Below are 21569 nucleotides of genomic sequence, written 5' to 3' on the forward strand. Positions count from 1 at the left end.
ACGATCTTGATCTCTTTGAAGAGTACTGGTCAATTATTTTGTACATGATCCCTCAATTGGGTTCATGTCATGGCTTCTCCTGAATGGACTGAGGTTCTGCATTTTTGACAGAAAACCACACAAGTGATGTGCTTTTTTCAGTGCATCATATGAGGGGGATGTAATGTCAATAGTCTTCTTACTTGTGATGTAAACCAAGTAACTAACAAAGATGGTGCCCTTGGCTTCTAATTGCTCATATTTTATCACCTAAGCTCTTTATTGGAGCAGAGGTGACAACTAAGGTACTAGTACCCTTACACAGGGTGGGAACAGAAGGGACAGGTCTTCCTGGCCTTTCACACGTAGCTACCACAGCAATGGGCTTCTGGAGGGCTGGCGCCCTAAACAGAAGCCTGAGAGAACAGACCACAGGACATAAGCCATCTGATAAAGGAGCTATGAGATAACACATCCGAGAAGTCAAGTCACTGTCAGACACAGGTAAGAGGCCTAGATCAGGCAAGGGCAGCACGAAGGTGGCCCTTCCTCCAGAAGGGGAACTGATACAGAAAGTGTTTGTGTCTTTCTAGATTTCTGTTCTTCCTTCCCTTCATCCTCTACTTTTGTTTACTTTAGTTTTCTTTGACGATGCCTTCGACATTCAGCTGATCTCTGATTTTAACAAAATCCCAATAAGAATATGTATCTACTGCTTTGGGGATAATTATTACAAGTTAATTTCTATAAACTGCCACAAATAACAGCACCCCTGCCGTTCATCTTGTCATCTATCTGTCCCCGGGAGCCAGATGGGGGTACACGTACAATCTAGTACAAAACTATACCCCTCAATCCTGGAGATAACACATGAACCAAGGTTCTTTCTTTCCTTTTTTAAATTGAGATATAATTCACATACCCTTTTAAAGTGCACAATTCATCAATGTTTAGTATATTTACAAGGTTGTGCAACCATCACCACTGTCTAATTCCAGAATCTTTCACCCCAAAAAGAAATCTAGTACCCATTGTCACTCCCCATTCTCCTCTGTCCCCAGCACCTGGCAACTCACTAATCTACTCTCTATCTCTATGGACTTGCCTATTGAACCAAGGTACTTTTGATCCCAAATAATAATGACCAAAATGATCTCAATCCAATAAACCTAGGAGACACACACACACACATACACATGAATTTGACTCTGCCAACACCTCGCCTTCCCTTTTGGTACGCAGAACTCCTCCTTCCACCCCATCCCCCTAACTGTGTCTTGGAGGTGATGTATCTGTATTTGTCCTCCTCAGGGTACAACCCGTCCAACCCTTTCCTTTTCTGTCAAAAACCATGACATGTTCTATCAGCGTCCTGCATCTGTGAGGTAATGCTTAGGTAAATTTATCTCTGCTCAGATGCTAAGGAGTAACAGATTTACATTTTAATGCAGAACTTCTGGAGTCTATGGCTCAGCTAGGATGACCATCTGACCCAGCTTTTTGGGATTATCTCAGTTTATGCCTGTTGCCCTGGCAAAATTATTAATAGCATCCCCTTACCCTCTCAAGAGTGTCCTGGTTTGGGTGTTTAAGTAAATGGTCACCCAACCATAACCAAAATAAATGACTAATCATGGTAATTATGGGCATTGTGTCAGGCCAACAAGGGAAATGTATTTAGGGAAATGAAGTTTTAATGTTTCTCACACTGCACCGCAGCTCTGCATTCCCATAAGAGGTTTAAATTCACCAACCTGTAGGAATCAGGGTTTCATCCACAGGCAAAAAAGCATCAGCTTCTATAGTGACTTCATGGTCGTATATATTCGGGGAACCCTGGGAGAGAAAAAGTAGAGAAAGAAAAGGTTTAGTGCTCAGTCTTATTTTATATGTTTGCTTTATAACTTCTCTTGCAGAAATGTTTTCAAGTATTGACGAAAACTTTAGAAATCCCATTTGACCTATGATGATGATTAATTCGTTCATTTAAGTTAGGTAGATAGGGGCTCAAACATAGCAGCCGATACATTTGGAAGAAACTTTCGAGTGTGACCCCAGCATGCATGTTCTTTTCTGAATGGAATTATGAAAGTGAAAAGTCAGAGAAACAACAGTGGTTTGAAAGCCTTTTGGATTTTGACTTATTAGCAGAGGGTTTTCTTCTACTGTCCTCACATGCCAGGCAAACAAAAGAGCAAGGGTCAGTGACCTGTAACACACAGGTGGACAGCCAAAGCATCACCTCTAGGCTCACTAGGGGTGGGCCATGTCACCCCTTCTCTGGCCTAGTTCCCACTCAGGGGGCCCACTCCCTCCTCCATGGCAGAAGGCTGGAAGTCAGAACTGGGGTCCCATCTCCCCTGTAAAGATGCAGCCTGACCTCCTGGTGGAGTCAAAGGCTGGTCCCTGAAGCACTGGTCAGTGGTCAGAAAGGCCCGGGGTCTAGTTCTGGACTTATTTCCTTCAGTATAAAATCGGTCTGATGTCCCCATTCTGTCCATGGTTCTTGGGGAACAGTTCAGTAAGGATGTGTTGTGTTACTTACAAACTGGAAAATACACATATATGTTTCTAATAAAAAGGATTACATTTTAATAGCAGTATTTTAAAGCTTCACAGCAAAAGATGTGGAAAGGAAACCAAGTGAGGGCTTTTGCTGAGTGAATGCTCAAAAATAAACGAAACCGGTAGTTTTCAGCTAGGGATGATTTTGCCCCACAGGTGTCTCGAGACATTTTTGATTGTCACGGCTGGGGGTGGTAATGCTACTGGGGAAGCAGTCGTGTGAAGAGGCCAGGGATTCTGCCAAACAGCCTACCATGCTCAGGTCAGCCTCCGCACCCCGGCAACAAGGAGTCATCTGGCCCCAAATGTCAACAGTGCCGAGGTTGAGAAGCCCTGAGCTCAGCTAAACTGAAGGCTCCGAGGGGTTCCTGAGAAGTGAGCAGAGAGAGGCAGAGTGCTCTGGGTTAACTGAGAACATATTCTACTGTCAGAAGGCCTCAGCCACGAAATCAAATGGAGTCGTCCAGAGGACAAAGGCCAAGATTTCAGAGGCTGTGAGAATCGATGTCTAAACATGACAGAAATCGGTTTATTTACACTACCAGGAGGCTCTGTTTCTAACGAACTATGATTCTCCTGTACTGTCCCAGCGGTCAAGGGTAGGAGTGGGTGGGAGACAAGGCTGGGGCAGAGGCTTCTGCCCACACTATCTTAGCCACTTGTTTGGTCCCTGATCTGACCTGGGAAGGCAGGTCCAAAATGGGAGTGGCCTGCACCCCCGCCTAGAGCTGTTCCAGCCTAGAGGGGTCTCTCTCCTGTGTGGCTCTCCCTACTGTCACCTCAGGCCTCAGGCTACTGCCAGTACCGAAGAGGCCCCTGGGACTGAGGGTAGCCGCTGTGAGGGAATGAGAATTTGGGACTCTTTCTTTGGCTCTAATTGTTCAATGCTCAATTCAAGACTGAGTAGTCTTCCACTGTATAAATATATCACAACTTATCTGTTCTCCTATTGATAGACTTCTGGGTTGTTTTGAGTTTTTTTATTATAATGAATAGAGCTTCTTAGGAATTTCCTTGTTCTGTTTATTTTTTAGCACTAGGGCAGGAAGAAAATGATTCAGTATGAAAATCACACACCACTAAATTGAGTCCAAGATGTGGGGAAGAAGCCTGGGAGGAGAAGGAAAGGAACACTGACTAGGCACCCACTCTCTGAATTGTTGGGTCATTAAACAGCAGTAACATTCCTTCAGTAAAGGAAGCACGCTTTTCATTTTATGACTCTTCTGACCTGGAATAATGCAATGTCTACTCTGGTGGAATATTACTGTTGGATTCTTTTCCTTTTCAGGCTGATGAAAACTTGGCAAGGAATGCTGATTCACAAACAGAACTGAGGCCCATCTTTGAGTTCAGTGTTTGCTTTGGTTAACTTTGGCTGCTACTATTTGTAACATTAACCATTTATAAAGCTCACTGTGGCTTGGATGGGGCTTTAAAGACCTTTTTGTGCGCTGCCACTACCACTTCCTTACTTCAGCTCTTATCACCTCTAGCAGGATATAACAGACACTATTGGTTACTACCCAAAAGCTATCTCAACTCCATTATCAGCACCCTCCCTTTCCCCTGGCAGAACACTGACTTGTTGATTTAGCCTATGTGAGGATATATTCAGGGAAAGGAACCCCACCCAGGCCCCAGAGGGCAAACTTTGATTTGTCTAAGCCAACCATTGTAGTCTAATTCCCTTGCTGGTGATTGGGTTAAGCAGAGCGTAAGACATACTTCTGGCCAACAAAACGTGAGGAAAGTCTGCTGAGGAGCTTCTAGAAAAAGTTTTGCTTGTTCTTAAAAATGGAACATTAGAGATATGAAAAAAAGAATAGTTCCTTTTTTTATGTCTGGATGTGACTATATGAAGAGGTGATTCATGGAGCTGTGGCAACCATCTTGTGACCATGAGGGGATAAGCTGGAAGACAAAAACCAGCTTGAAGAAGCAGAATGGAAGAAGCAGAATGGAACGATGGAAGAATTTGGGTCCTTGATGACATACCTACACAGTCATACCAAAACCAGAACTATTGCTTTTCATCTCAAATTGCCCCAGGCCTGCTTTCATAGATCTTTAGATAAAGTTTCAGTTAAAAAAAAAAAGTTCTCCCAGTTTTGTGTTAGATAAGAAAGGAACGGCCAAAAAAAAAAAAAAACCAACCTGCAACCTACATACCTTTTCCATTCTTTGAAAAACACAGTGCTCTCCTCCCCCTAGGCCTCCAACACTCAAACTTAGAAGTGATGAGTCAAAGTTTGACCCCCAAGTAGGACAAAAATACTGCTTATTAAATTTAAAAAACAAACAAAAAGAAAATATATAAGATGAGCTGATTATTGTAAATATCAAGTTTCGAGCTATTTACCTGGGGAGGGTTTAAGACACACAATAATGCTTTTCCAGGTAGGGCAAGAGATGTTCTGAAAATGCAGGGAGACCCCTTGACCCCAGGCCGGATAACTGCCTACCAACCCTTACCTGATGCTCCAAAAGGCTGGTGGCCCTCACCCACCCCATCCCTGAAGCTAGAGGCTGTGGATGTGAGCTGTACTTACTAAGACAGCACACAGAAGGGAGTTGACCCTGACCGCCCTTCTGTGTGGGGTCTGTGATCTGGGAAACTATTCAGCCTCTGGAAAAAAATTTAGAAATTTTTAGGAGTCACTCCAAGTCCTTGTAGGATTGGAAGGGTAGAAAATTCTGGTCAGGAGGGTCCTCCTCTCACATAAGCAGAAAGAGCCTTAGTGAACCTTACGTTCCCATTTTGCATCCTACATTGGAACACATTGGCAGAGTAATACTTCACGCCTAATTTCTTTTTCTATTTCTGAATCTATTCCTTTAGATCACCCCCTTAGTTACAAAAATGTGGAAAATAGTGAAAAATCACCATGATCTATTACCCACATAAAAACATTAATATTTTGTTCTATTTCTGTCAAGTTTCTTTCTGAACTTATTTTAAAAAGTGGGGTCTTCCACCTCCTAGAGAAATGGAAATAAAAACAAAAATAAACAAGTGGGACCTAATGAAACTTCAAAGCTTTTGCACAGCAAAGGAAATCATAAACAAGACCAAAAGACAACCCTCAGAATGGGAGAAAATATTTGCAAATGAAGCAACTGACAAAGGATTAATCTCCAAAATTTACAAGCATCTCATGCAGCTCAATAACAAAAAAACAAACAACCCAACCCAAAAATGGGCAGAAGACCTAAATAGGCATTTCTCCAAAGAAGATATACAGACTGCCAACAAACACATGAAAGAATGCTCAACATCACTAATCATTAGAGAAATGCAAATCAAAACTACAATGAGATATCATCTCACACCAGTCAGAATGGCCATCATCAAAAAATCTAGAAACAATAAATGCTGGAGAGGGTGTGGAGAAAAGGGAACACTCTTGCACTGCTGGTGGGAATGTGAATTGGTACAGGCACTACGGAGAACAGTATGGAGGTTCCTTAAAAAACTACAAATAGAACTACCATATGACCCAGCAATCCCACTACTGGGCATATACCCTGAGAAAACCAGAATTCAAAAAGAGTCATGTACCAAAATGTTCATTGCAGCTCTATTTACAATAGCCAGGAGATGGAAACAACCTAAGTGTCCATCATCGGATGAATGGATAAAGAAGATGTGGTACATATATACAATGGAATATTATTCAACCATAAAAAGAAACGAAATTGAGTTATTTGTAGTGAGGTGGATGGACCTAGAGTCTGTCATACAGAGTGAAGTAAGTCAGAAAGAGAAAGACAAAAACCGTATGCTAACACATATATATGGAATCTAAGAAAAAAAAAATGTCATGAAGAACCTAGGGGTAAGACAGGAATAAAGACACAGACCTACTAGAGAATGGACTTGAGGATATGAGGAGGGGGAGGGGTAAGCTGGGACAAAGCGAGAGAGAGGCATGGACATATATACACTATCAAACGTAAGGTAGATAGCTAGTGGGAAGCAGCCGCATAGCACAGGGAGATCAGCTTGTTGCTTTGGGAACACCTAGAGGGGTGGGATAGGGAGGGTGGGAGGGAGGGAGATGCAAGAGGGAAGAGATATGGGAACATATGTATACATATAACTGATTCACTTTGTTATAAAGCAGAAACTAACACACCATTGTAAAGCAGTTATACTCCAATAAAGATGTAAAAAAAAAAAAGTGGGGTCTTTATGCTCATGATTGCAGAGTCTCTTATGGCTTGTGTGTGCTTATTTTTTGGTTTGTCTTTAAGATCTCAAGAAGGATGGTGGAAGTTCCTGAAGATAAGGAACAAGCAAGTGAAGAACCGTCTTTCTTATTTTCAAATTATGTAAGAACCAATTAACTCATGCTATTTGAAAAGATTCTAGAAAAGAAATCAGCATATCATCAACAAAATCCTAAAAAGTGTAAAAATGCAAGATATTACTAGCTGGCTGTGAACATCATTTTGTAGTAGGAAATCATGACAAAGCGATTCAAGTCTAGTATACAATGATGAGCTTCTTAGATGAAGAGAAAGTCATAGATAGAATCTACAGATTTTAGCTAAGCCTTTTTTTTATTCTGTCTCATGTAATAGCCTCCTCAGCAAGCTAGAATATTATCATTAGGAGGGAATGAGGTAGTTTAGAGGGAATTACCTAAGGGGGGCTGTCAGTGTCTCCACACCACTCCTAGGGTGGGCCGTACAGCGGGAGCACACAAACATTGTCAGCATTTATCTAAAGGGGCTGGGCTAAGCACATCTTCAAGGATCCAGTGATGGAAAATGCCTTAATTGGAAGTAATTTTGGTGGGGGGGTGTGGTGAAACTGGAGTGAAACTGGGGAAGCAAATGTAAGCACTTGTTACAATTAGATGACAGGCAGTTCTTTAAATAGCTTGTTACCTGTCTGAGCGTGTGGGGCAGCACAATGTACTCATTTCCCTATAACTTCCATTTGTGGACCACCTATTATGAGTCAGATGCTTTGCTGGGCACTTTTCCTCATCTCAGGGGCGACCCCATCGCCAGGGTAATTCCATACTGGGTTAGTCTCTCCAGTCACTCCCCCAGGTCATTCCACAAAGCACAATGCAGGAGACAAGAGGGAAGTGGCACTTCACACTACAGCAGGTGATCAAAGGCAAGTTCACCTACCTGGCCTGCCAGGTTGAAGTAAGAATGGTTGGTCAGATTGACCGGAGTGGTCTGACTGGCCTGTGCTCGGTAGTTGATCACGAGCTCCCCGCCATCCAGTGTGTATGTCACCCAGACTTTTAACTCTCCAGGGTAGCCTTCCTCACCATCTGGACTGACCCGTGAGAACTCGACTCCATTTGACAGCACCTGAGGGGTCCACAGGACCTGGAAGAAAGTGTTTTTGAAGCTGTTTAGTCACTCCAATCCCAAGCTAAATGCCACATTTCAATATTTAAAGACAACTTGGAACCTGAAAAATAAAACAAACCAGTGAATATAACAAAACAGAAACAGACTCACAGACACAGAGACCAAAGTAGTGGTTACCAATGGGGTTACCATAGGGGTAGGGGATTAAAGGTACAAACTACTATGTATAAAATAAATAAGCTACAAGGATATATTGTACAGCGTGGGGAATATAACCAATATTTTATAATAAATTCAAATGGAATGTAATCTTTAAAAATTGTGAATCACTATGTTGTACACCTGAAATGTATATGTAATCTTATATGCCTTATCGAGTGCCCATTATGAGCCTAGGCTCTTTGCTACAAACTTCGCAGACACTATCTGTCTCAGGGCTGACGTAAAGCAGGTGCCATTATCCTCATTTAAAGATGAGAGGATGGAGGCTCAGAAAGGATAAACTGCTTGTCCCAGGCCACACTGCCAATAAGACAGTGGATTTGAATCAAGTTGTCTGATCCTGAGTCTGCTTCCTTATTCTACACCATCAGAGGACAAGGTAGCCAGAGACCCCCCAGTCCCTTTGGGGAGCTCTGGGGTCACTAGGAAAGGGGCCCTTTGCAGACATGAGACCTCCATTTGTTGGGTGCTCACCAGCCAGTCACTGACCTGGTGCTTTACATAAACCATTTTATAAGGTAAGGATTTAGTTGAACCAACCGAAATTACCATCTTTATAGGTCAAAACAGTTGAGCACTGGCAATTTCACCTGGCTCCAACTAATATTATTACCCCCATTTTATAGATGAGCAAATTGAGTTCAGGGGGGCTAACTTGCCCACTTCCACCTCCCACATTCCAGGGGATGGAGTAGAACCCTGTCATAATTCATGCAATTGTTTAAAGGGAGAAATATCTTGTTTAAAGTCATACGTGTAATTAGTGACAGAGCTAGGATTCAAACTTAGCTTGACAGTCTACACTATTCCACATCTTACTTTCAGTCAGTGTTTTGTTCCAATCTTCGTTCCCAACAGCAGAGTTGAGGCCAAACACTGTCATTGCAAATAGAGTTGGAAGATAATAACTTCTGTGGGTCACAGGAATGGCCCACGAGCCCAGGCTCTGCCCACCCACTCCTGGCATGGCCTGGATCTCTCTCACTGACACTGCATTCACCAGGAAGAGGAGCCCAGTGGGAACGGAGGTCTCTGCCTTCGCCTACAGTGAAAGCAGCTGGTATTTGAAACAAATTCGCTGACTTTAGTAAAAAATTAATTTTATACCCTAATTATCTCCAGGAAATGTTGCCTGGTATATGTGTGATTAAATAAAGAAAAAGGAATCCCCCAAACGGAAAATTTTAGGAATAAAATATTTGAAATAAAATCGTCTTAACTTGCTACCTAGTTTTTTTCCTTTAGAGAAAGGACACAATGGAAAGATTTTTGTGTAAAGCAATATTATCAGATAAAGTGGAAAGTATAATTCCTATTCACGGGAGGATTTCCCTGACCCTATGGTTTCCAAATTTCCTGAAAATTTCCGCATTTGCATCTCTAGGCCTACTTACACCATTTCTAATCCTGTCAGGTTGTTCAAATTTCATCTTTAAAAAAATGTGTTGGTATAAGTAGAAAAACACATACCTGCAAACCAACAATTATTCAGTAATTGTTGAAACCAAATGCAACTTAAAACAAAGTCCATGTGATACTGCTCATGTTGCTACATGAAAACCTAGTGGCCTAAAACTTTCAGTGGCTCCAAGATTGCATTCCAAGTCTTTCTCCACCCCTCTGTGGGCTGTTGCACAGCCACTCTCCAATATCCACTTATTAAATGACATACTATCTTTTCTTCAAGAACAGTTCAAATCCAACCTCCCCAGTTGCCATTAATTTGTCCATACCCAGTTCCTGTAGCACACCCCTGGCATCTGTGTTATGGGGCTTGTTGCCTGCAACAGTTATGTAAGAATCCCTCACTATACTGGAGTCTCAGGAATCCCCATCCCCCTGGTTTACAGAAGGGGCTTAGCTGACACACTGCATAGAAGGACATGAATACTATCCTTCTGCGTTTGTTCATACAGGGCATACCCCATTACACAACACCACAGAAAATTCCATGTGGAACAGGAACCATGTGAGCAGGAACAAGCTAGAACAAGGTGCTGAGGCTCCTCCGAAGATCCCTGGCCAAACAGAGCTGGGCCTAACTTCCTCTGGCTGGGATTTGCCCATGCACCTGGCATATTCCAGAGACCCTCTGCCTTAATATTGCCAGGACAGAGGATACCCTCTGCCTTCACCTCTCCCTGGCGTGAGGAGTTCCATCATGGAGGAAAGGGGAAGTGATGGGGCAGTCCGGCTCTAAACCACAGACAGGAAGCTGGTAGGACAGGGGAAACGGAGAGTGACCAACTTCCTTCAACAGCATGGGTGGCGGTAAGAGGTAGAAAAGAAAATACTGTGATTCTTAACTGCCATACGTGTTCCTGTCTTCTCTGGCTTTTTTCTAGGAAGTAACCTGGGTGGTATAATTTAAAGGAAAGCTAACTACCAAAATTACCTCTCTGAAATTAGACTAGTAACAGAATCACTGGGGTTCACCTGCAGGCTCCCACGCAGCTAGGAAACAGGAGGGCAGGCATTCCTACCTCAGGGAGAAGCTGTTTGATCAATTTGTTTTCCTAACCTGGTTTTCCAGGGATTCACTTAGGGGATGGGAGTTTTAACGTGGAAAGGGGGAACCGGGGAGAATCGAGGTCATTTTGAGGCGTGAGGCACTTCATTGGAAGGGCAGCCTGGATGCAGCGCCACAATGCATAGGGAGGGGGCTCACAGACAGATACATGGGGTGTGTTGGGTTGGGGGCACCCACAGCAGCCGTGGCGGACACCAGCAGTGGTAGTATAGGAATGAGGGCTTTGGGTCAGGCAGCCCAACTGAGGAGCTGTGTGGCCTTTCAGGGCCTCAGATTTCTCATTTGGTGACAGTACAGGGTTCTAGTGAGGGTGGGAGATGATATATGCAAATGCCGTGTGCAAGAAGTGGTGGGTATTATTTTTAATCCACTTTTCTGTTGTGCCTAAGGTCAACCAACTCTGATGCCAAAACTGTGAGAAAGGTGCTCCCTGTCTTTCCTAAGGGCTGTCATCCTTTCACTCAGGGCTCTCTTGCCTATTAGAGTCAGATGAGCTAGTGAAGGGTGGCTCCTGGAACACAGCCGGCACATCTGCTCCCCCAAACCGTGGGAGCAGCCTCTTTCCTGTATCACCTTACCATGCATTTGCTCTAGGGCCTCGGATTGTGCCTGGCAAACAGAAGGTATGCTTGAAGGTACTCAGTGAAGTGTGCCAGGTGAGGACTCTGTCCGATGCCCCCAACTCACCTTATCAAACCCTCTGACTCCTCCATGCAGGCTGTTGGGCCCATTGTTAATGGCCAGCTGATACTCCTTCCCGTCCAACGTGAATGTTCCTTTGGCAATTCGGTTGGCCACCCTGCCAACCACTGCTCCAAAGTAGGGCTGCTTTTGGAGGTATCCTGCAAGGGTATGGGATGACAGAGTTTTTTAATAACTTTAAACCAAAGACAAGGCTCACACCGCTGCCCACCACTTCCTTCTGAGGGCACCTGCAACTTGGGCATATCTGCGTCCACAGGGAAGCAAGGAAAAATGGTGTTCTTTACACATGACCTTTTCCCTTTCCAAAAGCAATTCATGTTCTTTCCAAACATTTTAAAAGAGCTTTCTAGGGCTTCCCTGGTGGCACAGTGGTTGAGAGTCCACCTGCCAATGCAGGGGTCACGGGTTCGTGCCCCAGTCCGGGAAGATCCCACATGCCGCGGAGCGGCTGGGCCCATAAGACATGGCCGCTGAGCCTGTGCGTCTGGAGCCTGTGCTCCGCAACGGGAGAGGCCACAACAGTGAGAGGCCCGAGTACCGCAAAAACAAACAAACAAACAAAAGAGCTTTCTAAAGCACAAAGAAGAAACTTAAATCATCCTGATCTCAACACTAGAGAGGACTGTTAGTATTCTTATGTATATCTATGTATGTATACCTTTCCATCTTTTAGTATATGTGTGCATATGCTTTTCTTCTTATAAAACTGAGGTCTTCATATATATGCTGCTCTGTAATTTGCTTCTAGGCCAATTTTCTTAACTAAAAATTATGTTTTTGTGTAGTCTTAAAAAGAAACTATCTTATGCTTCTTTTTCTTTTTTAAAAATCATACAATTAGTACATGAAAATTTCCTTTAATGAGCATTAAATACCCAAGTATATAGAGTAGCCTTGCTGGAGGAAACACAGGACACCTGTTAAATCTGAATTTCAGATAAACAGTGAATAACTTTTTAGTGTAAGTATGTCCATATTATTAGAATACATGGGACATTCACATAAAACATATTTATTGTTTATCTGAAACTCAAATTTAGGTGGGTGTCCTGCATTTTTATTTGTTAAATCTGGCAAGCTTAATAAAGAGTAAAACATGAAAACCATCCTTCATTTCTCAACTCCTCTCCTTCCCACTGATAATCACTGCTAACAGTCTGGGATACACACTTCCAATTGCTTGTTTTTGTTTTTTAAATTAACTACATATAAGCACAAACAAATACTCGAACACACACATATTCTACATAAAGAGACAAACTACACATATTGTTTTGCAACTTTTCATTTATCAAATGTCTTAAGATCATTCCATGTGACTCCATATCCGTCTACCATATCCCTTTTGATGGCCATATAGCATGCTGATGAGCATAAACTGTTGTTGGGCTTTTCTGGGGGGCGGGGGGGCGGGGCGGGGACATAAAGAGTAGTGTAGCCAGTGTCCTTGTATGTACAACGGTATGTGTGGGCATATTACAGTAACTTCCTTGTCTTTAAGCTCCTCTATGCTATAATCTTTTAGTTTAGATCATCATGGCAGAGATTAAGGTTTGGAGGTAGTTCATTTTTTTATATTATTGCTATGATTACTTTCTGCTCTATTTTTCACTCAGTTGTCCTTGGAACTCCATCCCCCCTTCATGTGGTACTCTGTATCCATCACACCTACTGTGGGTCAGAAGAGTATGTGATTCAAGTGCATGAACTCTTTTTACCATGGCTGGAGGGGCTCTCAGGATATGGGTCCTGAACCTACTGGGCCAGTTATAGGTCACATATTCCCATTACTCAACTGGTTGGGCATAAGTGAAACATTAATCACTCTCTTCCAGGTCTCCCCTGGTTCACTTCCTTGCCAATCTGCAGGTCCTCAGGGTCCTGCCCATTGACTCTCACAAGAGCTAACGGTTATTGACCGCTTCGTAAGTCTCAGCCGCTTTCTAAGTGCTCTACATTTAAATCATTTCATCCTCAGAATACTGCTATAAGGTAGGCAGTATCATTACTCTCATTTTACAGGCATGGAAATTGACGACAGAAGGTTAAGTAACTTGGCCCAACACACACAGCTAGTTAGTGGCAGAATCCGGGTTTGAACCCAGGCAGTCTGGCTCCTGAGTACATGTTCTTAAGCATCACATTATTTGGAGGGCACAAGGCTTTCTGGTTAATTGACCTTACCACCATCTCTCAGCACAGGCAAGGCTGAGTCTCCACCAGCTTCCACCTCTCTCCCCACCTTCTTCTCTGAAGCTGTAGCTTTAAAACCCCTTACATTGAGTAACAAAAAGGGGTCTCTAGGACTTCCCTGGTGGTCCAGTGGCTAGGACGCCACACTTTTCCTGCTGAGGGTGTGTTCCATCCCTGGTCAGGGAACTAAGATCCCACAGGCCGTGCAGCACGGCCAAAAAAAAAAAATAACTAACTAATAATAATAATAGGTCTCAATGTTGTTTTCATTTGCATTTCCCTGATGACATATAATTTCATTTGCTAATCGGGAGCTCAAAAATGTGAAGAAAAGCAGAATTTTTGTTCAAAAATTGTTTGGCTCTATCTCTTTTTGACTCCTACATTGGTCCATTCAACAAGCGTACACCAAGCCCCTACGCTCTGCCAGCCCCATGCTTGGCATCAGAGACAAGGACGAATTCAACAGCAAGGCTGCTGCCTCATGGGCTTGCAAGAATTCCCTAGGAAGGGACCACTTTCTGGCAACAATTAATAAGCCAGTGGAGGTAAGAAGCCCTTGGTTTGGATGAAGAGTTTTTAAGGATTAAACCACAAGGACAGCAGAAACCACTGTTCTCAACTGTCTCTGAGAAACTCTTCAGAACACATGGATTTTATACTATTTTCACAAGTTACTAAGCTTTTAAATCAAGTCAGAATTACAAAACGTGATAGTCCCCAAATTCTGATTAGGACTAAAAAGCTTGTTTTTGAAATGCAGAAAATACTGTTTTCCATGAAAAAGGGCAAAGTTTCTAGGTCGACAGGAATGCTGATTCAGTCGTCAGTTGCTGATGTAGGATAAAGGGTAGACAAAAAGTTTGTCCCTTTTTCTGGGCAAGGGACTGGCCAGAATATATTAATAAATGCTTAACCATGGGGTATGGCCCTGTCCACTCCTCAAGTATCCCAAGGATCCCAGCTATGACACCCACCTCAGACAGCCCAAACTTCAGCACGAGTGCCCCAAATCTCAAATAAAATCACTCAGGAGTCTCAGTCAAAAACTCCACACCTGAGAGACTTTCTTTCGGCTTTCTAAGGAAAATAAACACTAGTTTAATTGACAAGCACTTTTAGCATCCCAAATATTTTATATACTTTTAGATGGCTGCTGGTTGTCCCAGAGGAAGCTCCATGCCATTTTGTGCACAGTTAACAAAGTGAAATTAAAAAGTTCAAGGAGTAAGAGGGAAGATATTTGGGGGCAAAGGAAGGAGAGGAGATTAAAATGATTAATTGTTCACTATAGTCAGACATGATCACAGCCAATAGCATTTTAATCCATTTGGTTCAAGTGAGGAAACAGATCTAGAGAGGTTAAATAACTTGCCCAAGGTCTCATAGCTTTAAGGGACAAAGCAGAGATTTTAAACTAGGAATCCTCAAAGCTCCTACAAGGACATTCTTGGGCATCTGTAATATTAAACTGCAACCTCTAAACTGGTCTCTTTTCCTCCCACCCCCTCTTATAAACGCAGGTTTTCTAAGAGCACTAAGTTTATTTTTTTCTAAGCTTTCCATAATGGCTCTCATGGCAGTAATAGCTGGGTGTTGGTGGCAACTGGGCAGAAGATGAAGGGGGAGGAATAGCACTGATTGCATGGGTAGATTATTTACACCTCTGGCTTATAGGAAATATCCTCATCACGGGTTTTGAAAGAAGTCATAATGACTGCAGGTGGGACGTGCAGATGAAAAACATTAAAAAATATTTTTAATTAAAAAAATGGCAGAAAAAATACTTCACAGGAGGCATTACTGATTTTTCTAGCCTATAACTAAAAGATCACATGATTTACCTCTTTAGAATTCTAAAGAAGAAAGATCTCATTTTCCGAGGGAGAATTTGAACTATTCTGACCTCCAGTCATGCCATCAGCCAAGTAGTTTATAAAATCTAGCTGGGAAATTAGAGGTAGTTCACATCTAACCTGGCAATTACAAAAGGACCATGTCTCATGGAATTATCCATGCTTAGCTCTTCACCTTGGCTCAAAACATTTTTTGGAGCATGGTAATATGAAGATAACCCCTTACTCACTCTTACATCTTATTGCTTTAAATTATTTGCCTCAGTTTGTTTATATAATACTTACATACTCAGACGTTCTAAAAGACTGTACAGTGAAAATCTAGCCTCCTTCCTGTCTCTGTACCCCAGCTACCCAGAGTCCCTTCTTAAAGACAACCTCTGTCGCCAATTTCTTAACATGGGTTTTAATACACTAGAATTGATCAAAATAGTAGCAGACCGCCATTTCACACTATTCTGATTGAGGCAGTTATGCTTCCTGTAATGACATATATGAAGTTCAACCTCGAAGATGGCTAAACATATCAGAAAGCCTCACTTGACATTCTAAATGCTTCTTTATCTTTTGAAAATAGCTTGCTCTCCTTTTTAAATAAGTAATTAAATTATCTAAATTATAGCATAGGATTGAAAATGTCTATCTTGATCTAGCACCTAGAATATTTTACTTTTTTTTTTTTTTTTTTGGCCACGCTACTACGCGGCTTGCCGGATCTTAGTTCCACGACCAGGGATGGAACCTGTGCTCCCTGCAGTGGAAGCTTGGAGTCCTAACCACTGGACCACCAGGGAATTCCCAGCACCTAGAATACTTTAGATGCTTTGATGCGACCTGGCATTTTGTGGTGCCTGTGACACAGCCTGATAAGAGAATGCTATTTAACTTTCTCAAGAGATGTTAATAACATGGGGAACAATAGTCAATACAAGCTAGACCATTGTAATCTGACAGGGGGTCTATTTTTTTCTCCCTTTTAAGAACATTTGGGGATAATACTTTCTTCCATCTAGACTCCCACAAGATTCATAGACTCACAGAGACGACTGCATTATTGCCCTCACAAAATAGGCACTTCTATGCCTGCTAAGAAACTGGTGCTTCCCAGGTGCCACATCATCATGGCACACGTTTCATATGAATTCCACAAAGATGCCTTGTGCTTTAAGGTCCATGTGACTCTTATATGAGAACTAAAATTAGTAAGAAGTGAGTGTGTGTATGAGTGGGAGGAGGGGAGGGGGAGGGTAGTTACCTCCTGAATGGTGAGAAAGAAGAGATGGAAATGGGGTGATTAAAGCAGATGCTCACTGCTTATCAACTCCAGTGCTTTACTGGCTCTGAAATTCTAGGTCATCTGTCCAATTCTCCTTGGACTCCACTGGGCAATTTTGCACCAGTCAAGTTATCTCTTTGTGATTCTGGTTCAGCCTAGCAAATGGTTATGCTACTAACAGAGAGAGGTGACTCAGCAAAAGTGATTCTAAAGAATCCTCTTTTGTCACTTGTCAACTCTCTTGCTTTCTGACTCTGAAGACAGAAGATAGGAACACCACCCCCAGAAGTAGAAGGGGGCGTGGAGAGCAAGGGTAAGAGGAGCTGATTTCCCCCAGCCCCTGCACCTTCCTACCAGTGAGTCTCCTATAATAGACTCGCTGAAATCACAGAAGAAATTCTGCTGAAGGTTACCTACGTCCTTCTCCGAGCCAAGCTGTGGAGGCTCCAAAGGAGCTAAAGACAACCAACCAGAGGGCAAGGAACAGGATCCTCAGAAATATTTTTATAATACATTTCGCTAAGGAAATGAGCCAGTTTTATCCTCCTAAGGGAAAACCAATACTCTCAGGTTTCTTGACCTCCAACAATGAGCTATGTTACATATCTAAAGAACCAAACAGACAGAAAAACAGACACCTAAAGGAAAACCTCAAGCCTCCTCTTAACAGATTTCTCCCGTTGTGGAGCACAGGCTCCGGACGCGCAGGCTCAGCGGCCATGGCTCATGGGCCCAGCCGCTCCGCGGCATGTGGGATCTTCCCGGACCGGGGCACGAACTCGTGTCCCCTGCATCGGCAGTTGGACTCTCAACCACTGCGCCACCAGGGAAGCCCCTCTTAACAGATTTTGTCCATGCCCCTACCACTGAGCAGAGAGAATTAGTTCTCAAGCAGTTGCCCTCTGCTAACTTTATTTCAACCTCATTTTCTGTCTAGCTACTCGGGTGTGCCAAGAGATAGCAAGCACTATGTACATTTTCTTTTGCCCCAATCAAACTGCACTGTGAGTTATTTATTTACGCAAATATTTGGCTAAGGTCTATCTCCACATCTACGCTGCAAGCTGCATGATGATGGGGACCTGTCTCATTGAATGAGACAGTTGGATCAACAGTGTTTGAATGCAGGAATTAATACATGTTCTTAATTGTCTACGGATTCCCACAGAACAAAGTCCACCCTAGCTATAAGGAGACTCGTTTCTCGACAGTAAGTTGGTCTTCCTCATTCTTTCAGCACATAGTTATTGATCAGCCAGGGGGTGATCACAGACCAAAGCGGATAAGCTTCTGCACCCACTAAGCTTACCTTATGGAGCATTTCTGAAACAACCAGACCTCAAAGAGAATCTGATCAAGGAGAAAGGAAGTAGAAGATGCACGTCTTTGATCATTTTCCTTCTTCAGAAAGGGCAGGAGGAAGAGCAGGGGGCAACACCCGCTCTGGCCTGCACTTTCCCCTCCCCCCCTTACAAAGATCCGGCAGCTCAAAGATCGCTCCAGTGTTGCTGGAGTTTATCTTACCCTCAACTGACTTTTTAAATAAGACAAAGCCTGAATGTATAACCAGAGGCCCAGTCCTACGTCAGTTTCTATTCATTTTGTCTTTTTCCAAACACTGGATGGCAACACAGTGAGTTAGCCGGATCCAAGTACTCCTGATGGTCACAAGCTCCGTACTTCCCCTGCATCCCTGCATCCCGGGCAGGCTGTGTGGGGCAGTGTGCCAGGTGGAACTGGGGCCCGTCCGCAGCCCGGGGCGGAATTCAACCCACCTTCCAACTCAGCAAAGCCGAGCACCAAGTCTGAGGCTCTGCCCTGCCTGTCTTTAACCTCCAGGGCCGTGATGGTGCAGCCCCAGGAGATGATGTCTACTCTCAGCTGGTCTGACTGCAGCTGGAACTTCTCCACCGTCCCTGCCCCCAAGGGCAGGTCTCCAAAAACGGCTCTGGTCACCGAAACCATGGGGAAAGCCAGGGGTGTGCAGCTTCTCCAGGACCTTCGAACTCCCGCCGCCAAACCTGGAACGGCAGAAATTTACTGGAGAAGGGGCGGGACACGGCTCAGACTCCTCCCTTTTCTTGCCTGGATTTAGGGAGTGACCGCTCCTGCAAAAAATATCCTCTGGGAGCTTTCTAAATCATTCCTTTGCCTGAGGGTGGCACGCAGGCAAAGTTTCCAGCCAGGCTGGCAATTTCCAGCTAGTTCCTTTCCTTTACTAACGCTGACTGCATTGCATGTTGGGAATGGTAGTCTTTGGAAGGTGAAATTGCATGTTGGGGCCTGTAGTCTTTCTAAACCCAAATCCTGAATCTGCAGGGTTCTGTTGCCTTCGCTGACACGAGGTTCTCAATATGCAATGATCTGCTCATTAATGGTGGCTAACTTTCAGATAAAACGCTGATTAATGAAGAGATCAGAATTAGGAATAGTGAGGGAAGGAAAAGTTGGGGGAAATTTTGGTTTTTAAGTTAACTCTTTGATCCAGACCGGAAAGAAGTATGGCGGTAATTTAAAGAAGGGGTAAATAATTGCAGGTTTCTCTGCACACTGACTGAAGATGCATTCTGTTTGTCCCGCACAAACAACTCTGAACATGTTTCTGCTGGAGCCACTGCCAACAGCCTGGACAGGGTCACGTGTAGGCGATTAGGGCCTAGTTTATATGGAGGCAATCTCTGACTTTCTTTTCTTCGGGGAACCGGGAAAGGACCTTGGGTATATACCCCTTCTTGTTCCTGAAATCCAAAGTTCCTTTAAGAAGGGATTAAGGATAAATATTTATTAATGTCATATACTGTACTCTTATTATCTGCTTTCCATAAGCAGAAAAAGGCTTTAAGTGGGACTTCCCTGGCAGTCCAGTGGCTAAGACTCTGCGCTTCCAATGCAGGGGATGTGGGTTTGATCCCTGGTCAGGGAACTAAGATCCTGCATGCTGTGGGGCGTGGCCAACAACAACAACAACAAAAGGCTTTAAGTATGCACTGCTAGAAAGGAAAAGACACAGAGGTCATAAATAATAGTTATGCTTTGATGTGCCTCAGAATTATCTACAGAGATTTTTTAAAATGCATATCCCCAGGCCCATACCTGGAATTATGGATTCTGTGAGTCTAGGGTGAAACTCAGGAATCTGCTTTTTTCACAGGTTCCTCAGGTTATTCTTATGCAGTTTATCTGCGACCAGACTTTGAGCAATATTGCTCCAGCTTTTGATGGCTAATCTCAGATTTTTTTTCCCTCTGATGGCAGAAGACTAAGATAGAGCTACCAAAAGCCTTAATAGGATTGTCAGATAAAATACAGGGGCCTGGGTTATTTCTTTGCTAAATCTGTCCAGATAGTACTGGGCCTAGGAAGGCGGAGGATTCTGGAAGCCTGACGACATGTTTTACTTGACCATCTGTATACTCAACTCAACTTTGCTTGACACTGCTTTTGATTTGATTCCTAGATACTTCAGAGGGGATCCAACTAGACTGTGGTGAACGCCAAAATGCGTCTATGACTAGGAAATTAGGAGAATTGGCATCCCATTCCTGGAATCAGATGCTAACAAAACATAACAGTCTCTCAGCCCTGTCTGTGTAGTTTGAAGGAATACTTAACATTCTTGCCACAAAGCCTCAATTCTCATTCATGAATCAGGGGAATTCTGATAGCAAAGGAAAAAGAGAGCTTGCAGCAAGCTTCAGTGAAGCATAACATATAATAACAAAAAGACCCAAACAAGTCAAATTATAGACTGCACTGCACTCATACAATAACGGGTAAGCACTCCTGGTGCTGCTTCATCAGAAATTCTCATAAACTCTGCCACCCTCATCAGCCCACTTAACATTTATGTGTATGCTGATTCATACACAAGCCCTTTCTGCAATGCTGTATTAGCAAGGATGTCTTAGAATCTCTTCTGTGAGCAGGAAGACCGAATTTTCTTTTCTCGGCCACCAGTTCTCAATGTTCTGCCAAGCTCATGTTGTCACAGAAATAAATAAATGCATCTGGATGGCCAAAGCCAAGTGTCACCAGTGGGTGTCTTGTAGCTTGGCTTGTTGGAAAATGAAACATACCATGATGTCTCTCTAAGAGCTACACTTCTTGATTTCATTTTCCTTTAGCTTTGAAGGGTTTAACATATTGTCCCCAATAGGACTACTTTGTGCTAAGTCAGGTGTCAGGCACAAATCTTGATTTTTCTTACCAAAATATCTTATGTTCTTAATCTCACAGTGCTAATTTAAAGGAATATCTGTGCACTTAAAAAGGAGAAGAAGGGGCTTCCCTGGTGGCGCAGTGGTTGAGAGTCCACCTGCCGATGCTGGGGACGTGGGTTCGTGCCCCGGTCCGGGAGGATCCCACATGCCGCATAGCGGCTGGGCCTGTGAGCCATGGCCGCTGAGCCTGCGCATCCGGAGCCTGTGCTCTGCAATGGGAGAGGCCACAACGGTGAGAGGCCCACGTACCGCAAAAAAAAAAAAAAAAAAGGAGAGGAAGAAGGAGGAGGAGAAGCAGCTGAAATCTAAGGAAATATTCTCCATCCCAAACGTTGGATTGGGTTAAAAGCAAGGTAGTAATCTTGAGAATGATGAGAATGAAGCATTGTCAAATTTAGGGGGTATTTACTTTTATGTGGGGGATAGGGGCTGAGGGTAAGGTTATGAGGCAAAGGGAGTGGGAACTGTGACATTTAAGTCAAAGAGGAGTTACTTAAAGTGGATACCTTTTCTTTCAACCAGAGAGTGAGGTATCAGGGTGGACAGGTCAAGAATAAGGTCTGTTTTTCTTCTCAGCTGGAGGTTAGTCCCCAAAGCTGAATGCTAGGAGAGTCAGGAATGAGGAATCAAGGCCCTTGCTCCCTGGGCCCCACCTCCTCTTTCTACACAGAAACTGCAGGTGG

At 43.5% G+C, this 21569-nt stretch overlaps 1 protein-coding gene across 4 annotated transcripts in view; it reads right to left on the reverse strand.

Moving 5' to 3' along the window:
* GALM (galactose mutarotase) overlaps positions 1–21569 on the reverse strand; it is a 97159-nt gene that overhangs the window by 32333 nt on the left and 43257 nt on the right. For all 4 annotated transcript variants that reach the window (XM_060309266.2, XM_060309268.2, XM_060309267.2 and 1 more), the window contains 4 exons: positions 18442–18687; positions 11324–11478; positions 7693–7899; positions 1734–1815 (listed from right to left, as the gene is read on the reverse strand). In XM_060309266.2, coding sequence (XP_060165249.1) covers positions 1734–1815; positions 7693–7899; positions 11324–11478; positions 18442–18631 — 634 coding nt within the window. In that variant the 5' untranslated portion in view covers positions 18632–18687. The remainder of the gene's footprint in view (positions 1–1733; positions 1816–7692; positions 7900–11323; positions 11479–18441; positions 18688–21569) is intronic.

The sequence above is a fragment of the Globicephala melas genome, chromosome 12, assembly GCF_963455315.2.
Source record: "Globicephala melas chromosome 12, mGloMel1.2, whole genome shotgun sequence".
Lineage (NCBI taxonomy): Eukaryota > Metazoa > Chordata > Mammalia > Artiodactyla > Delphinidae > Globicephala > Globicephala melas.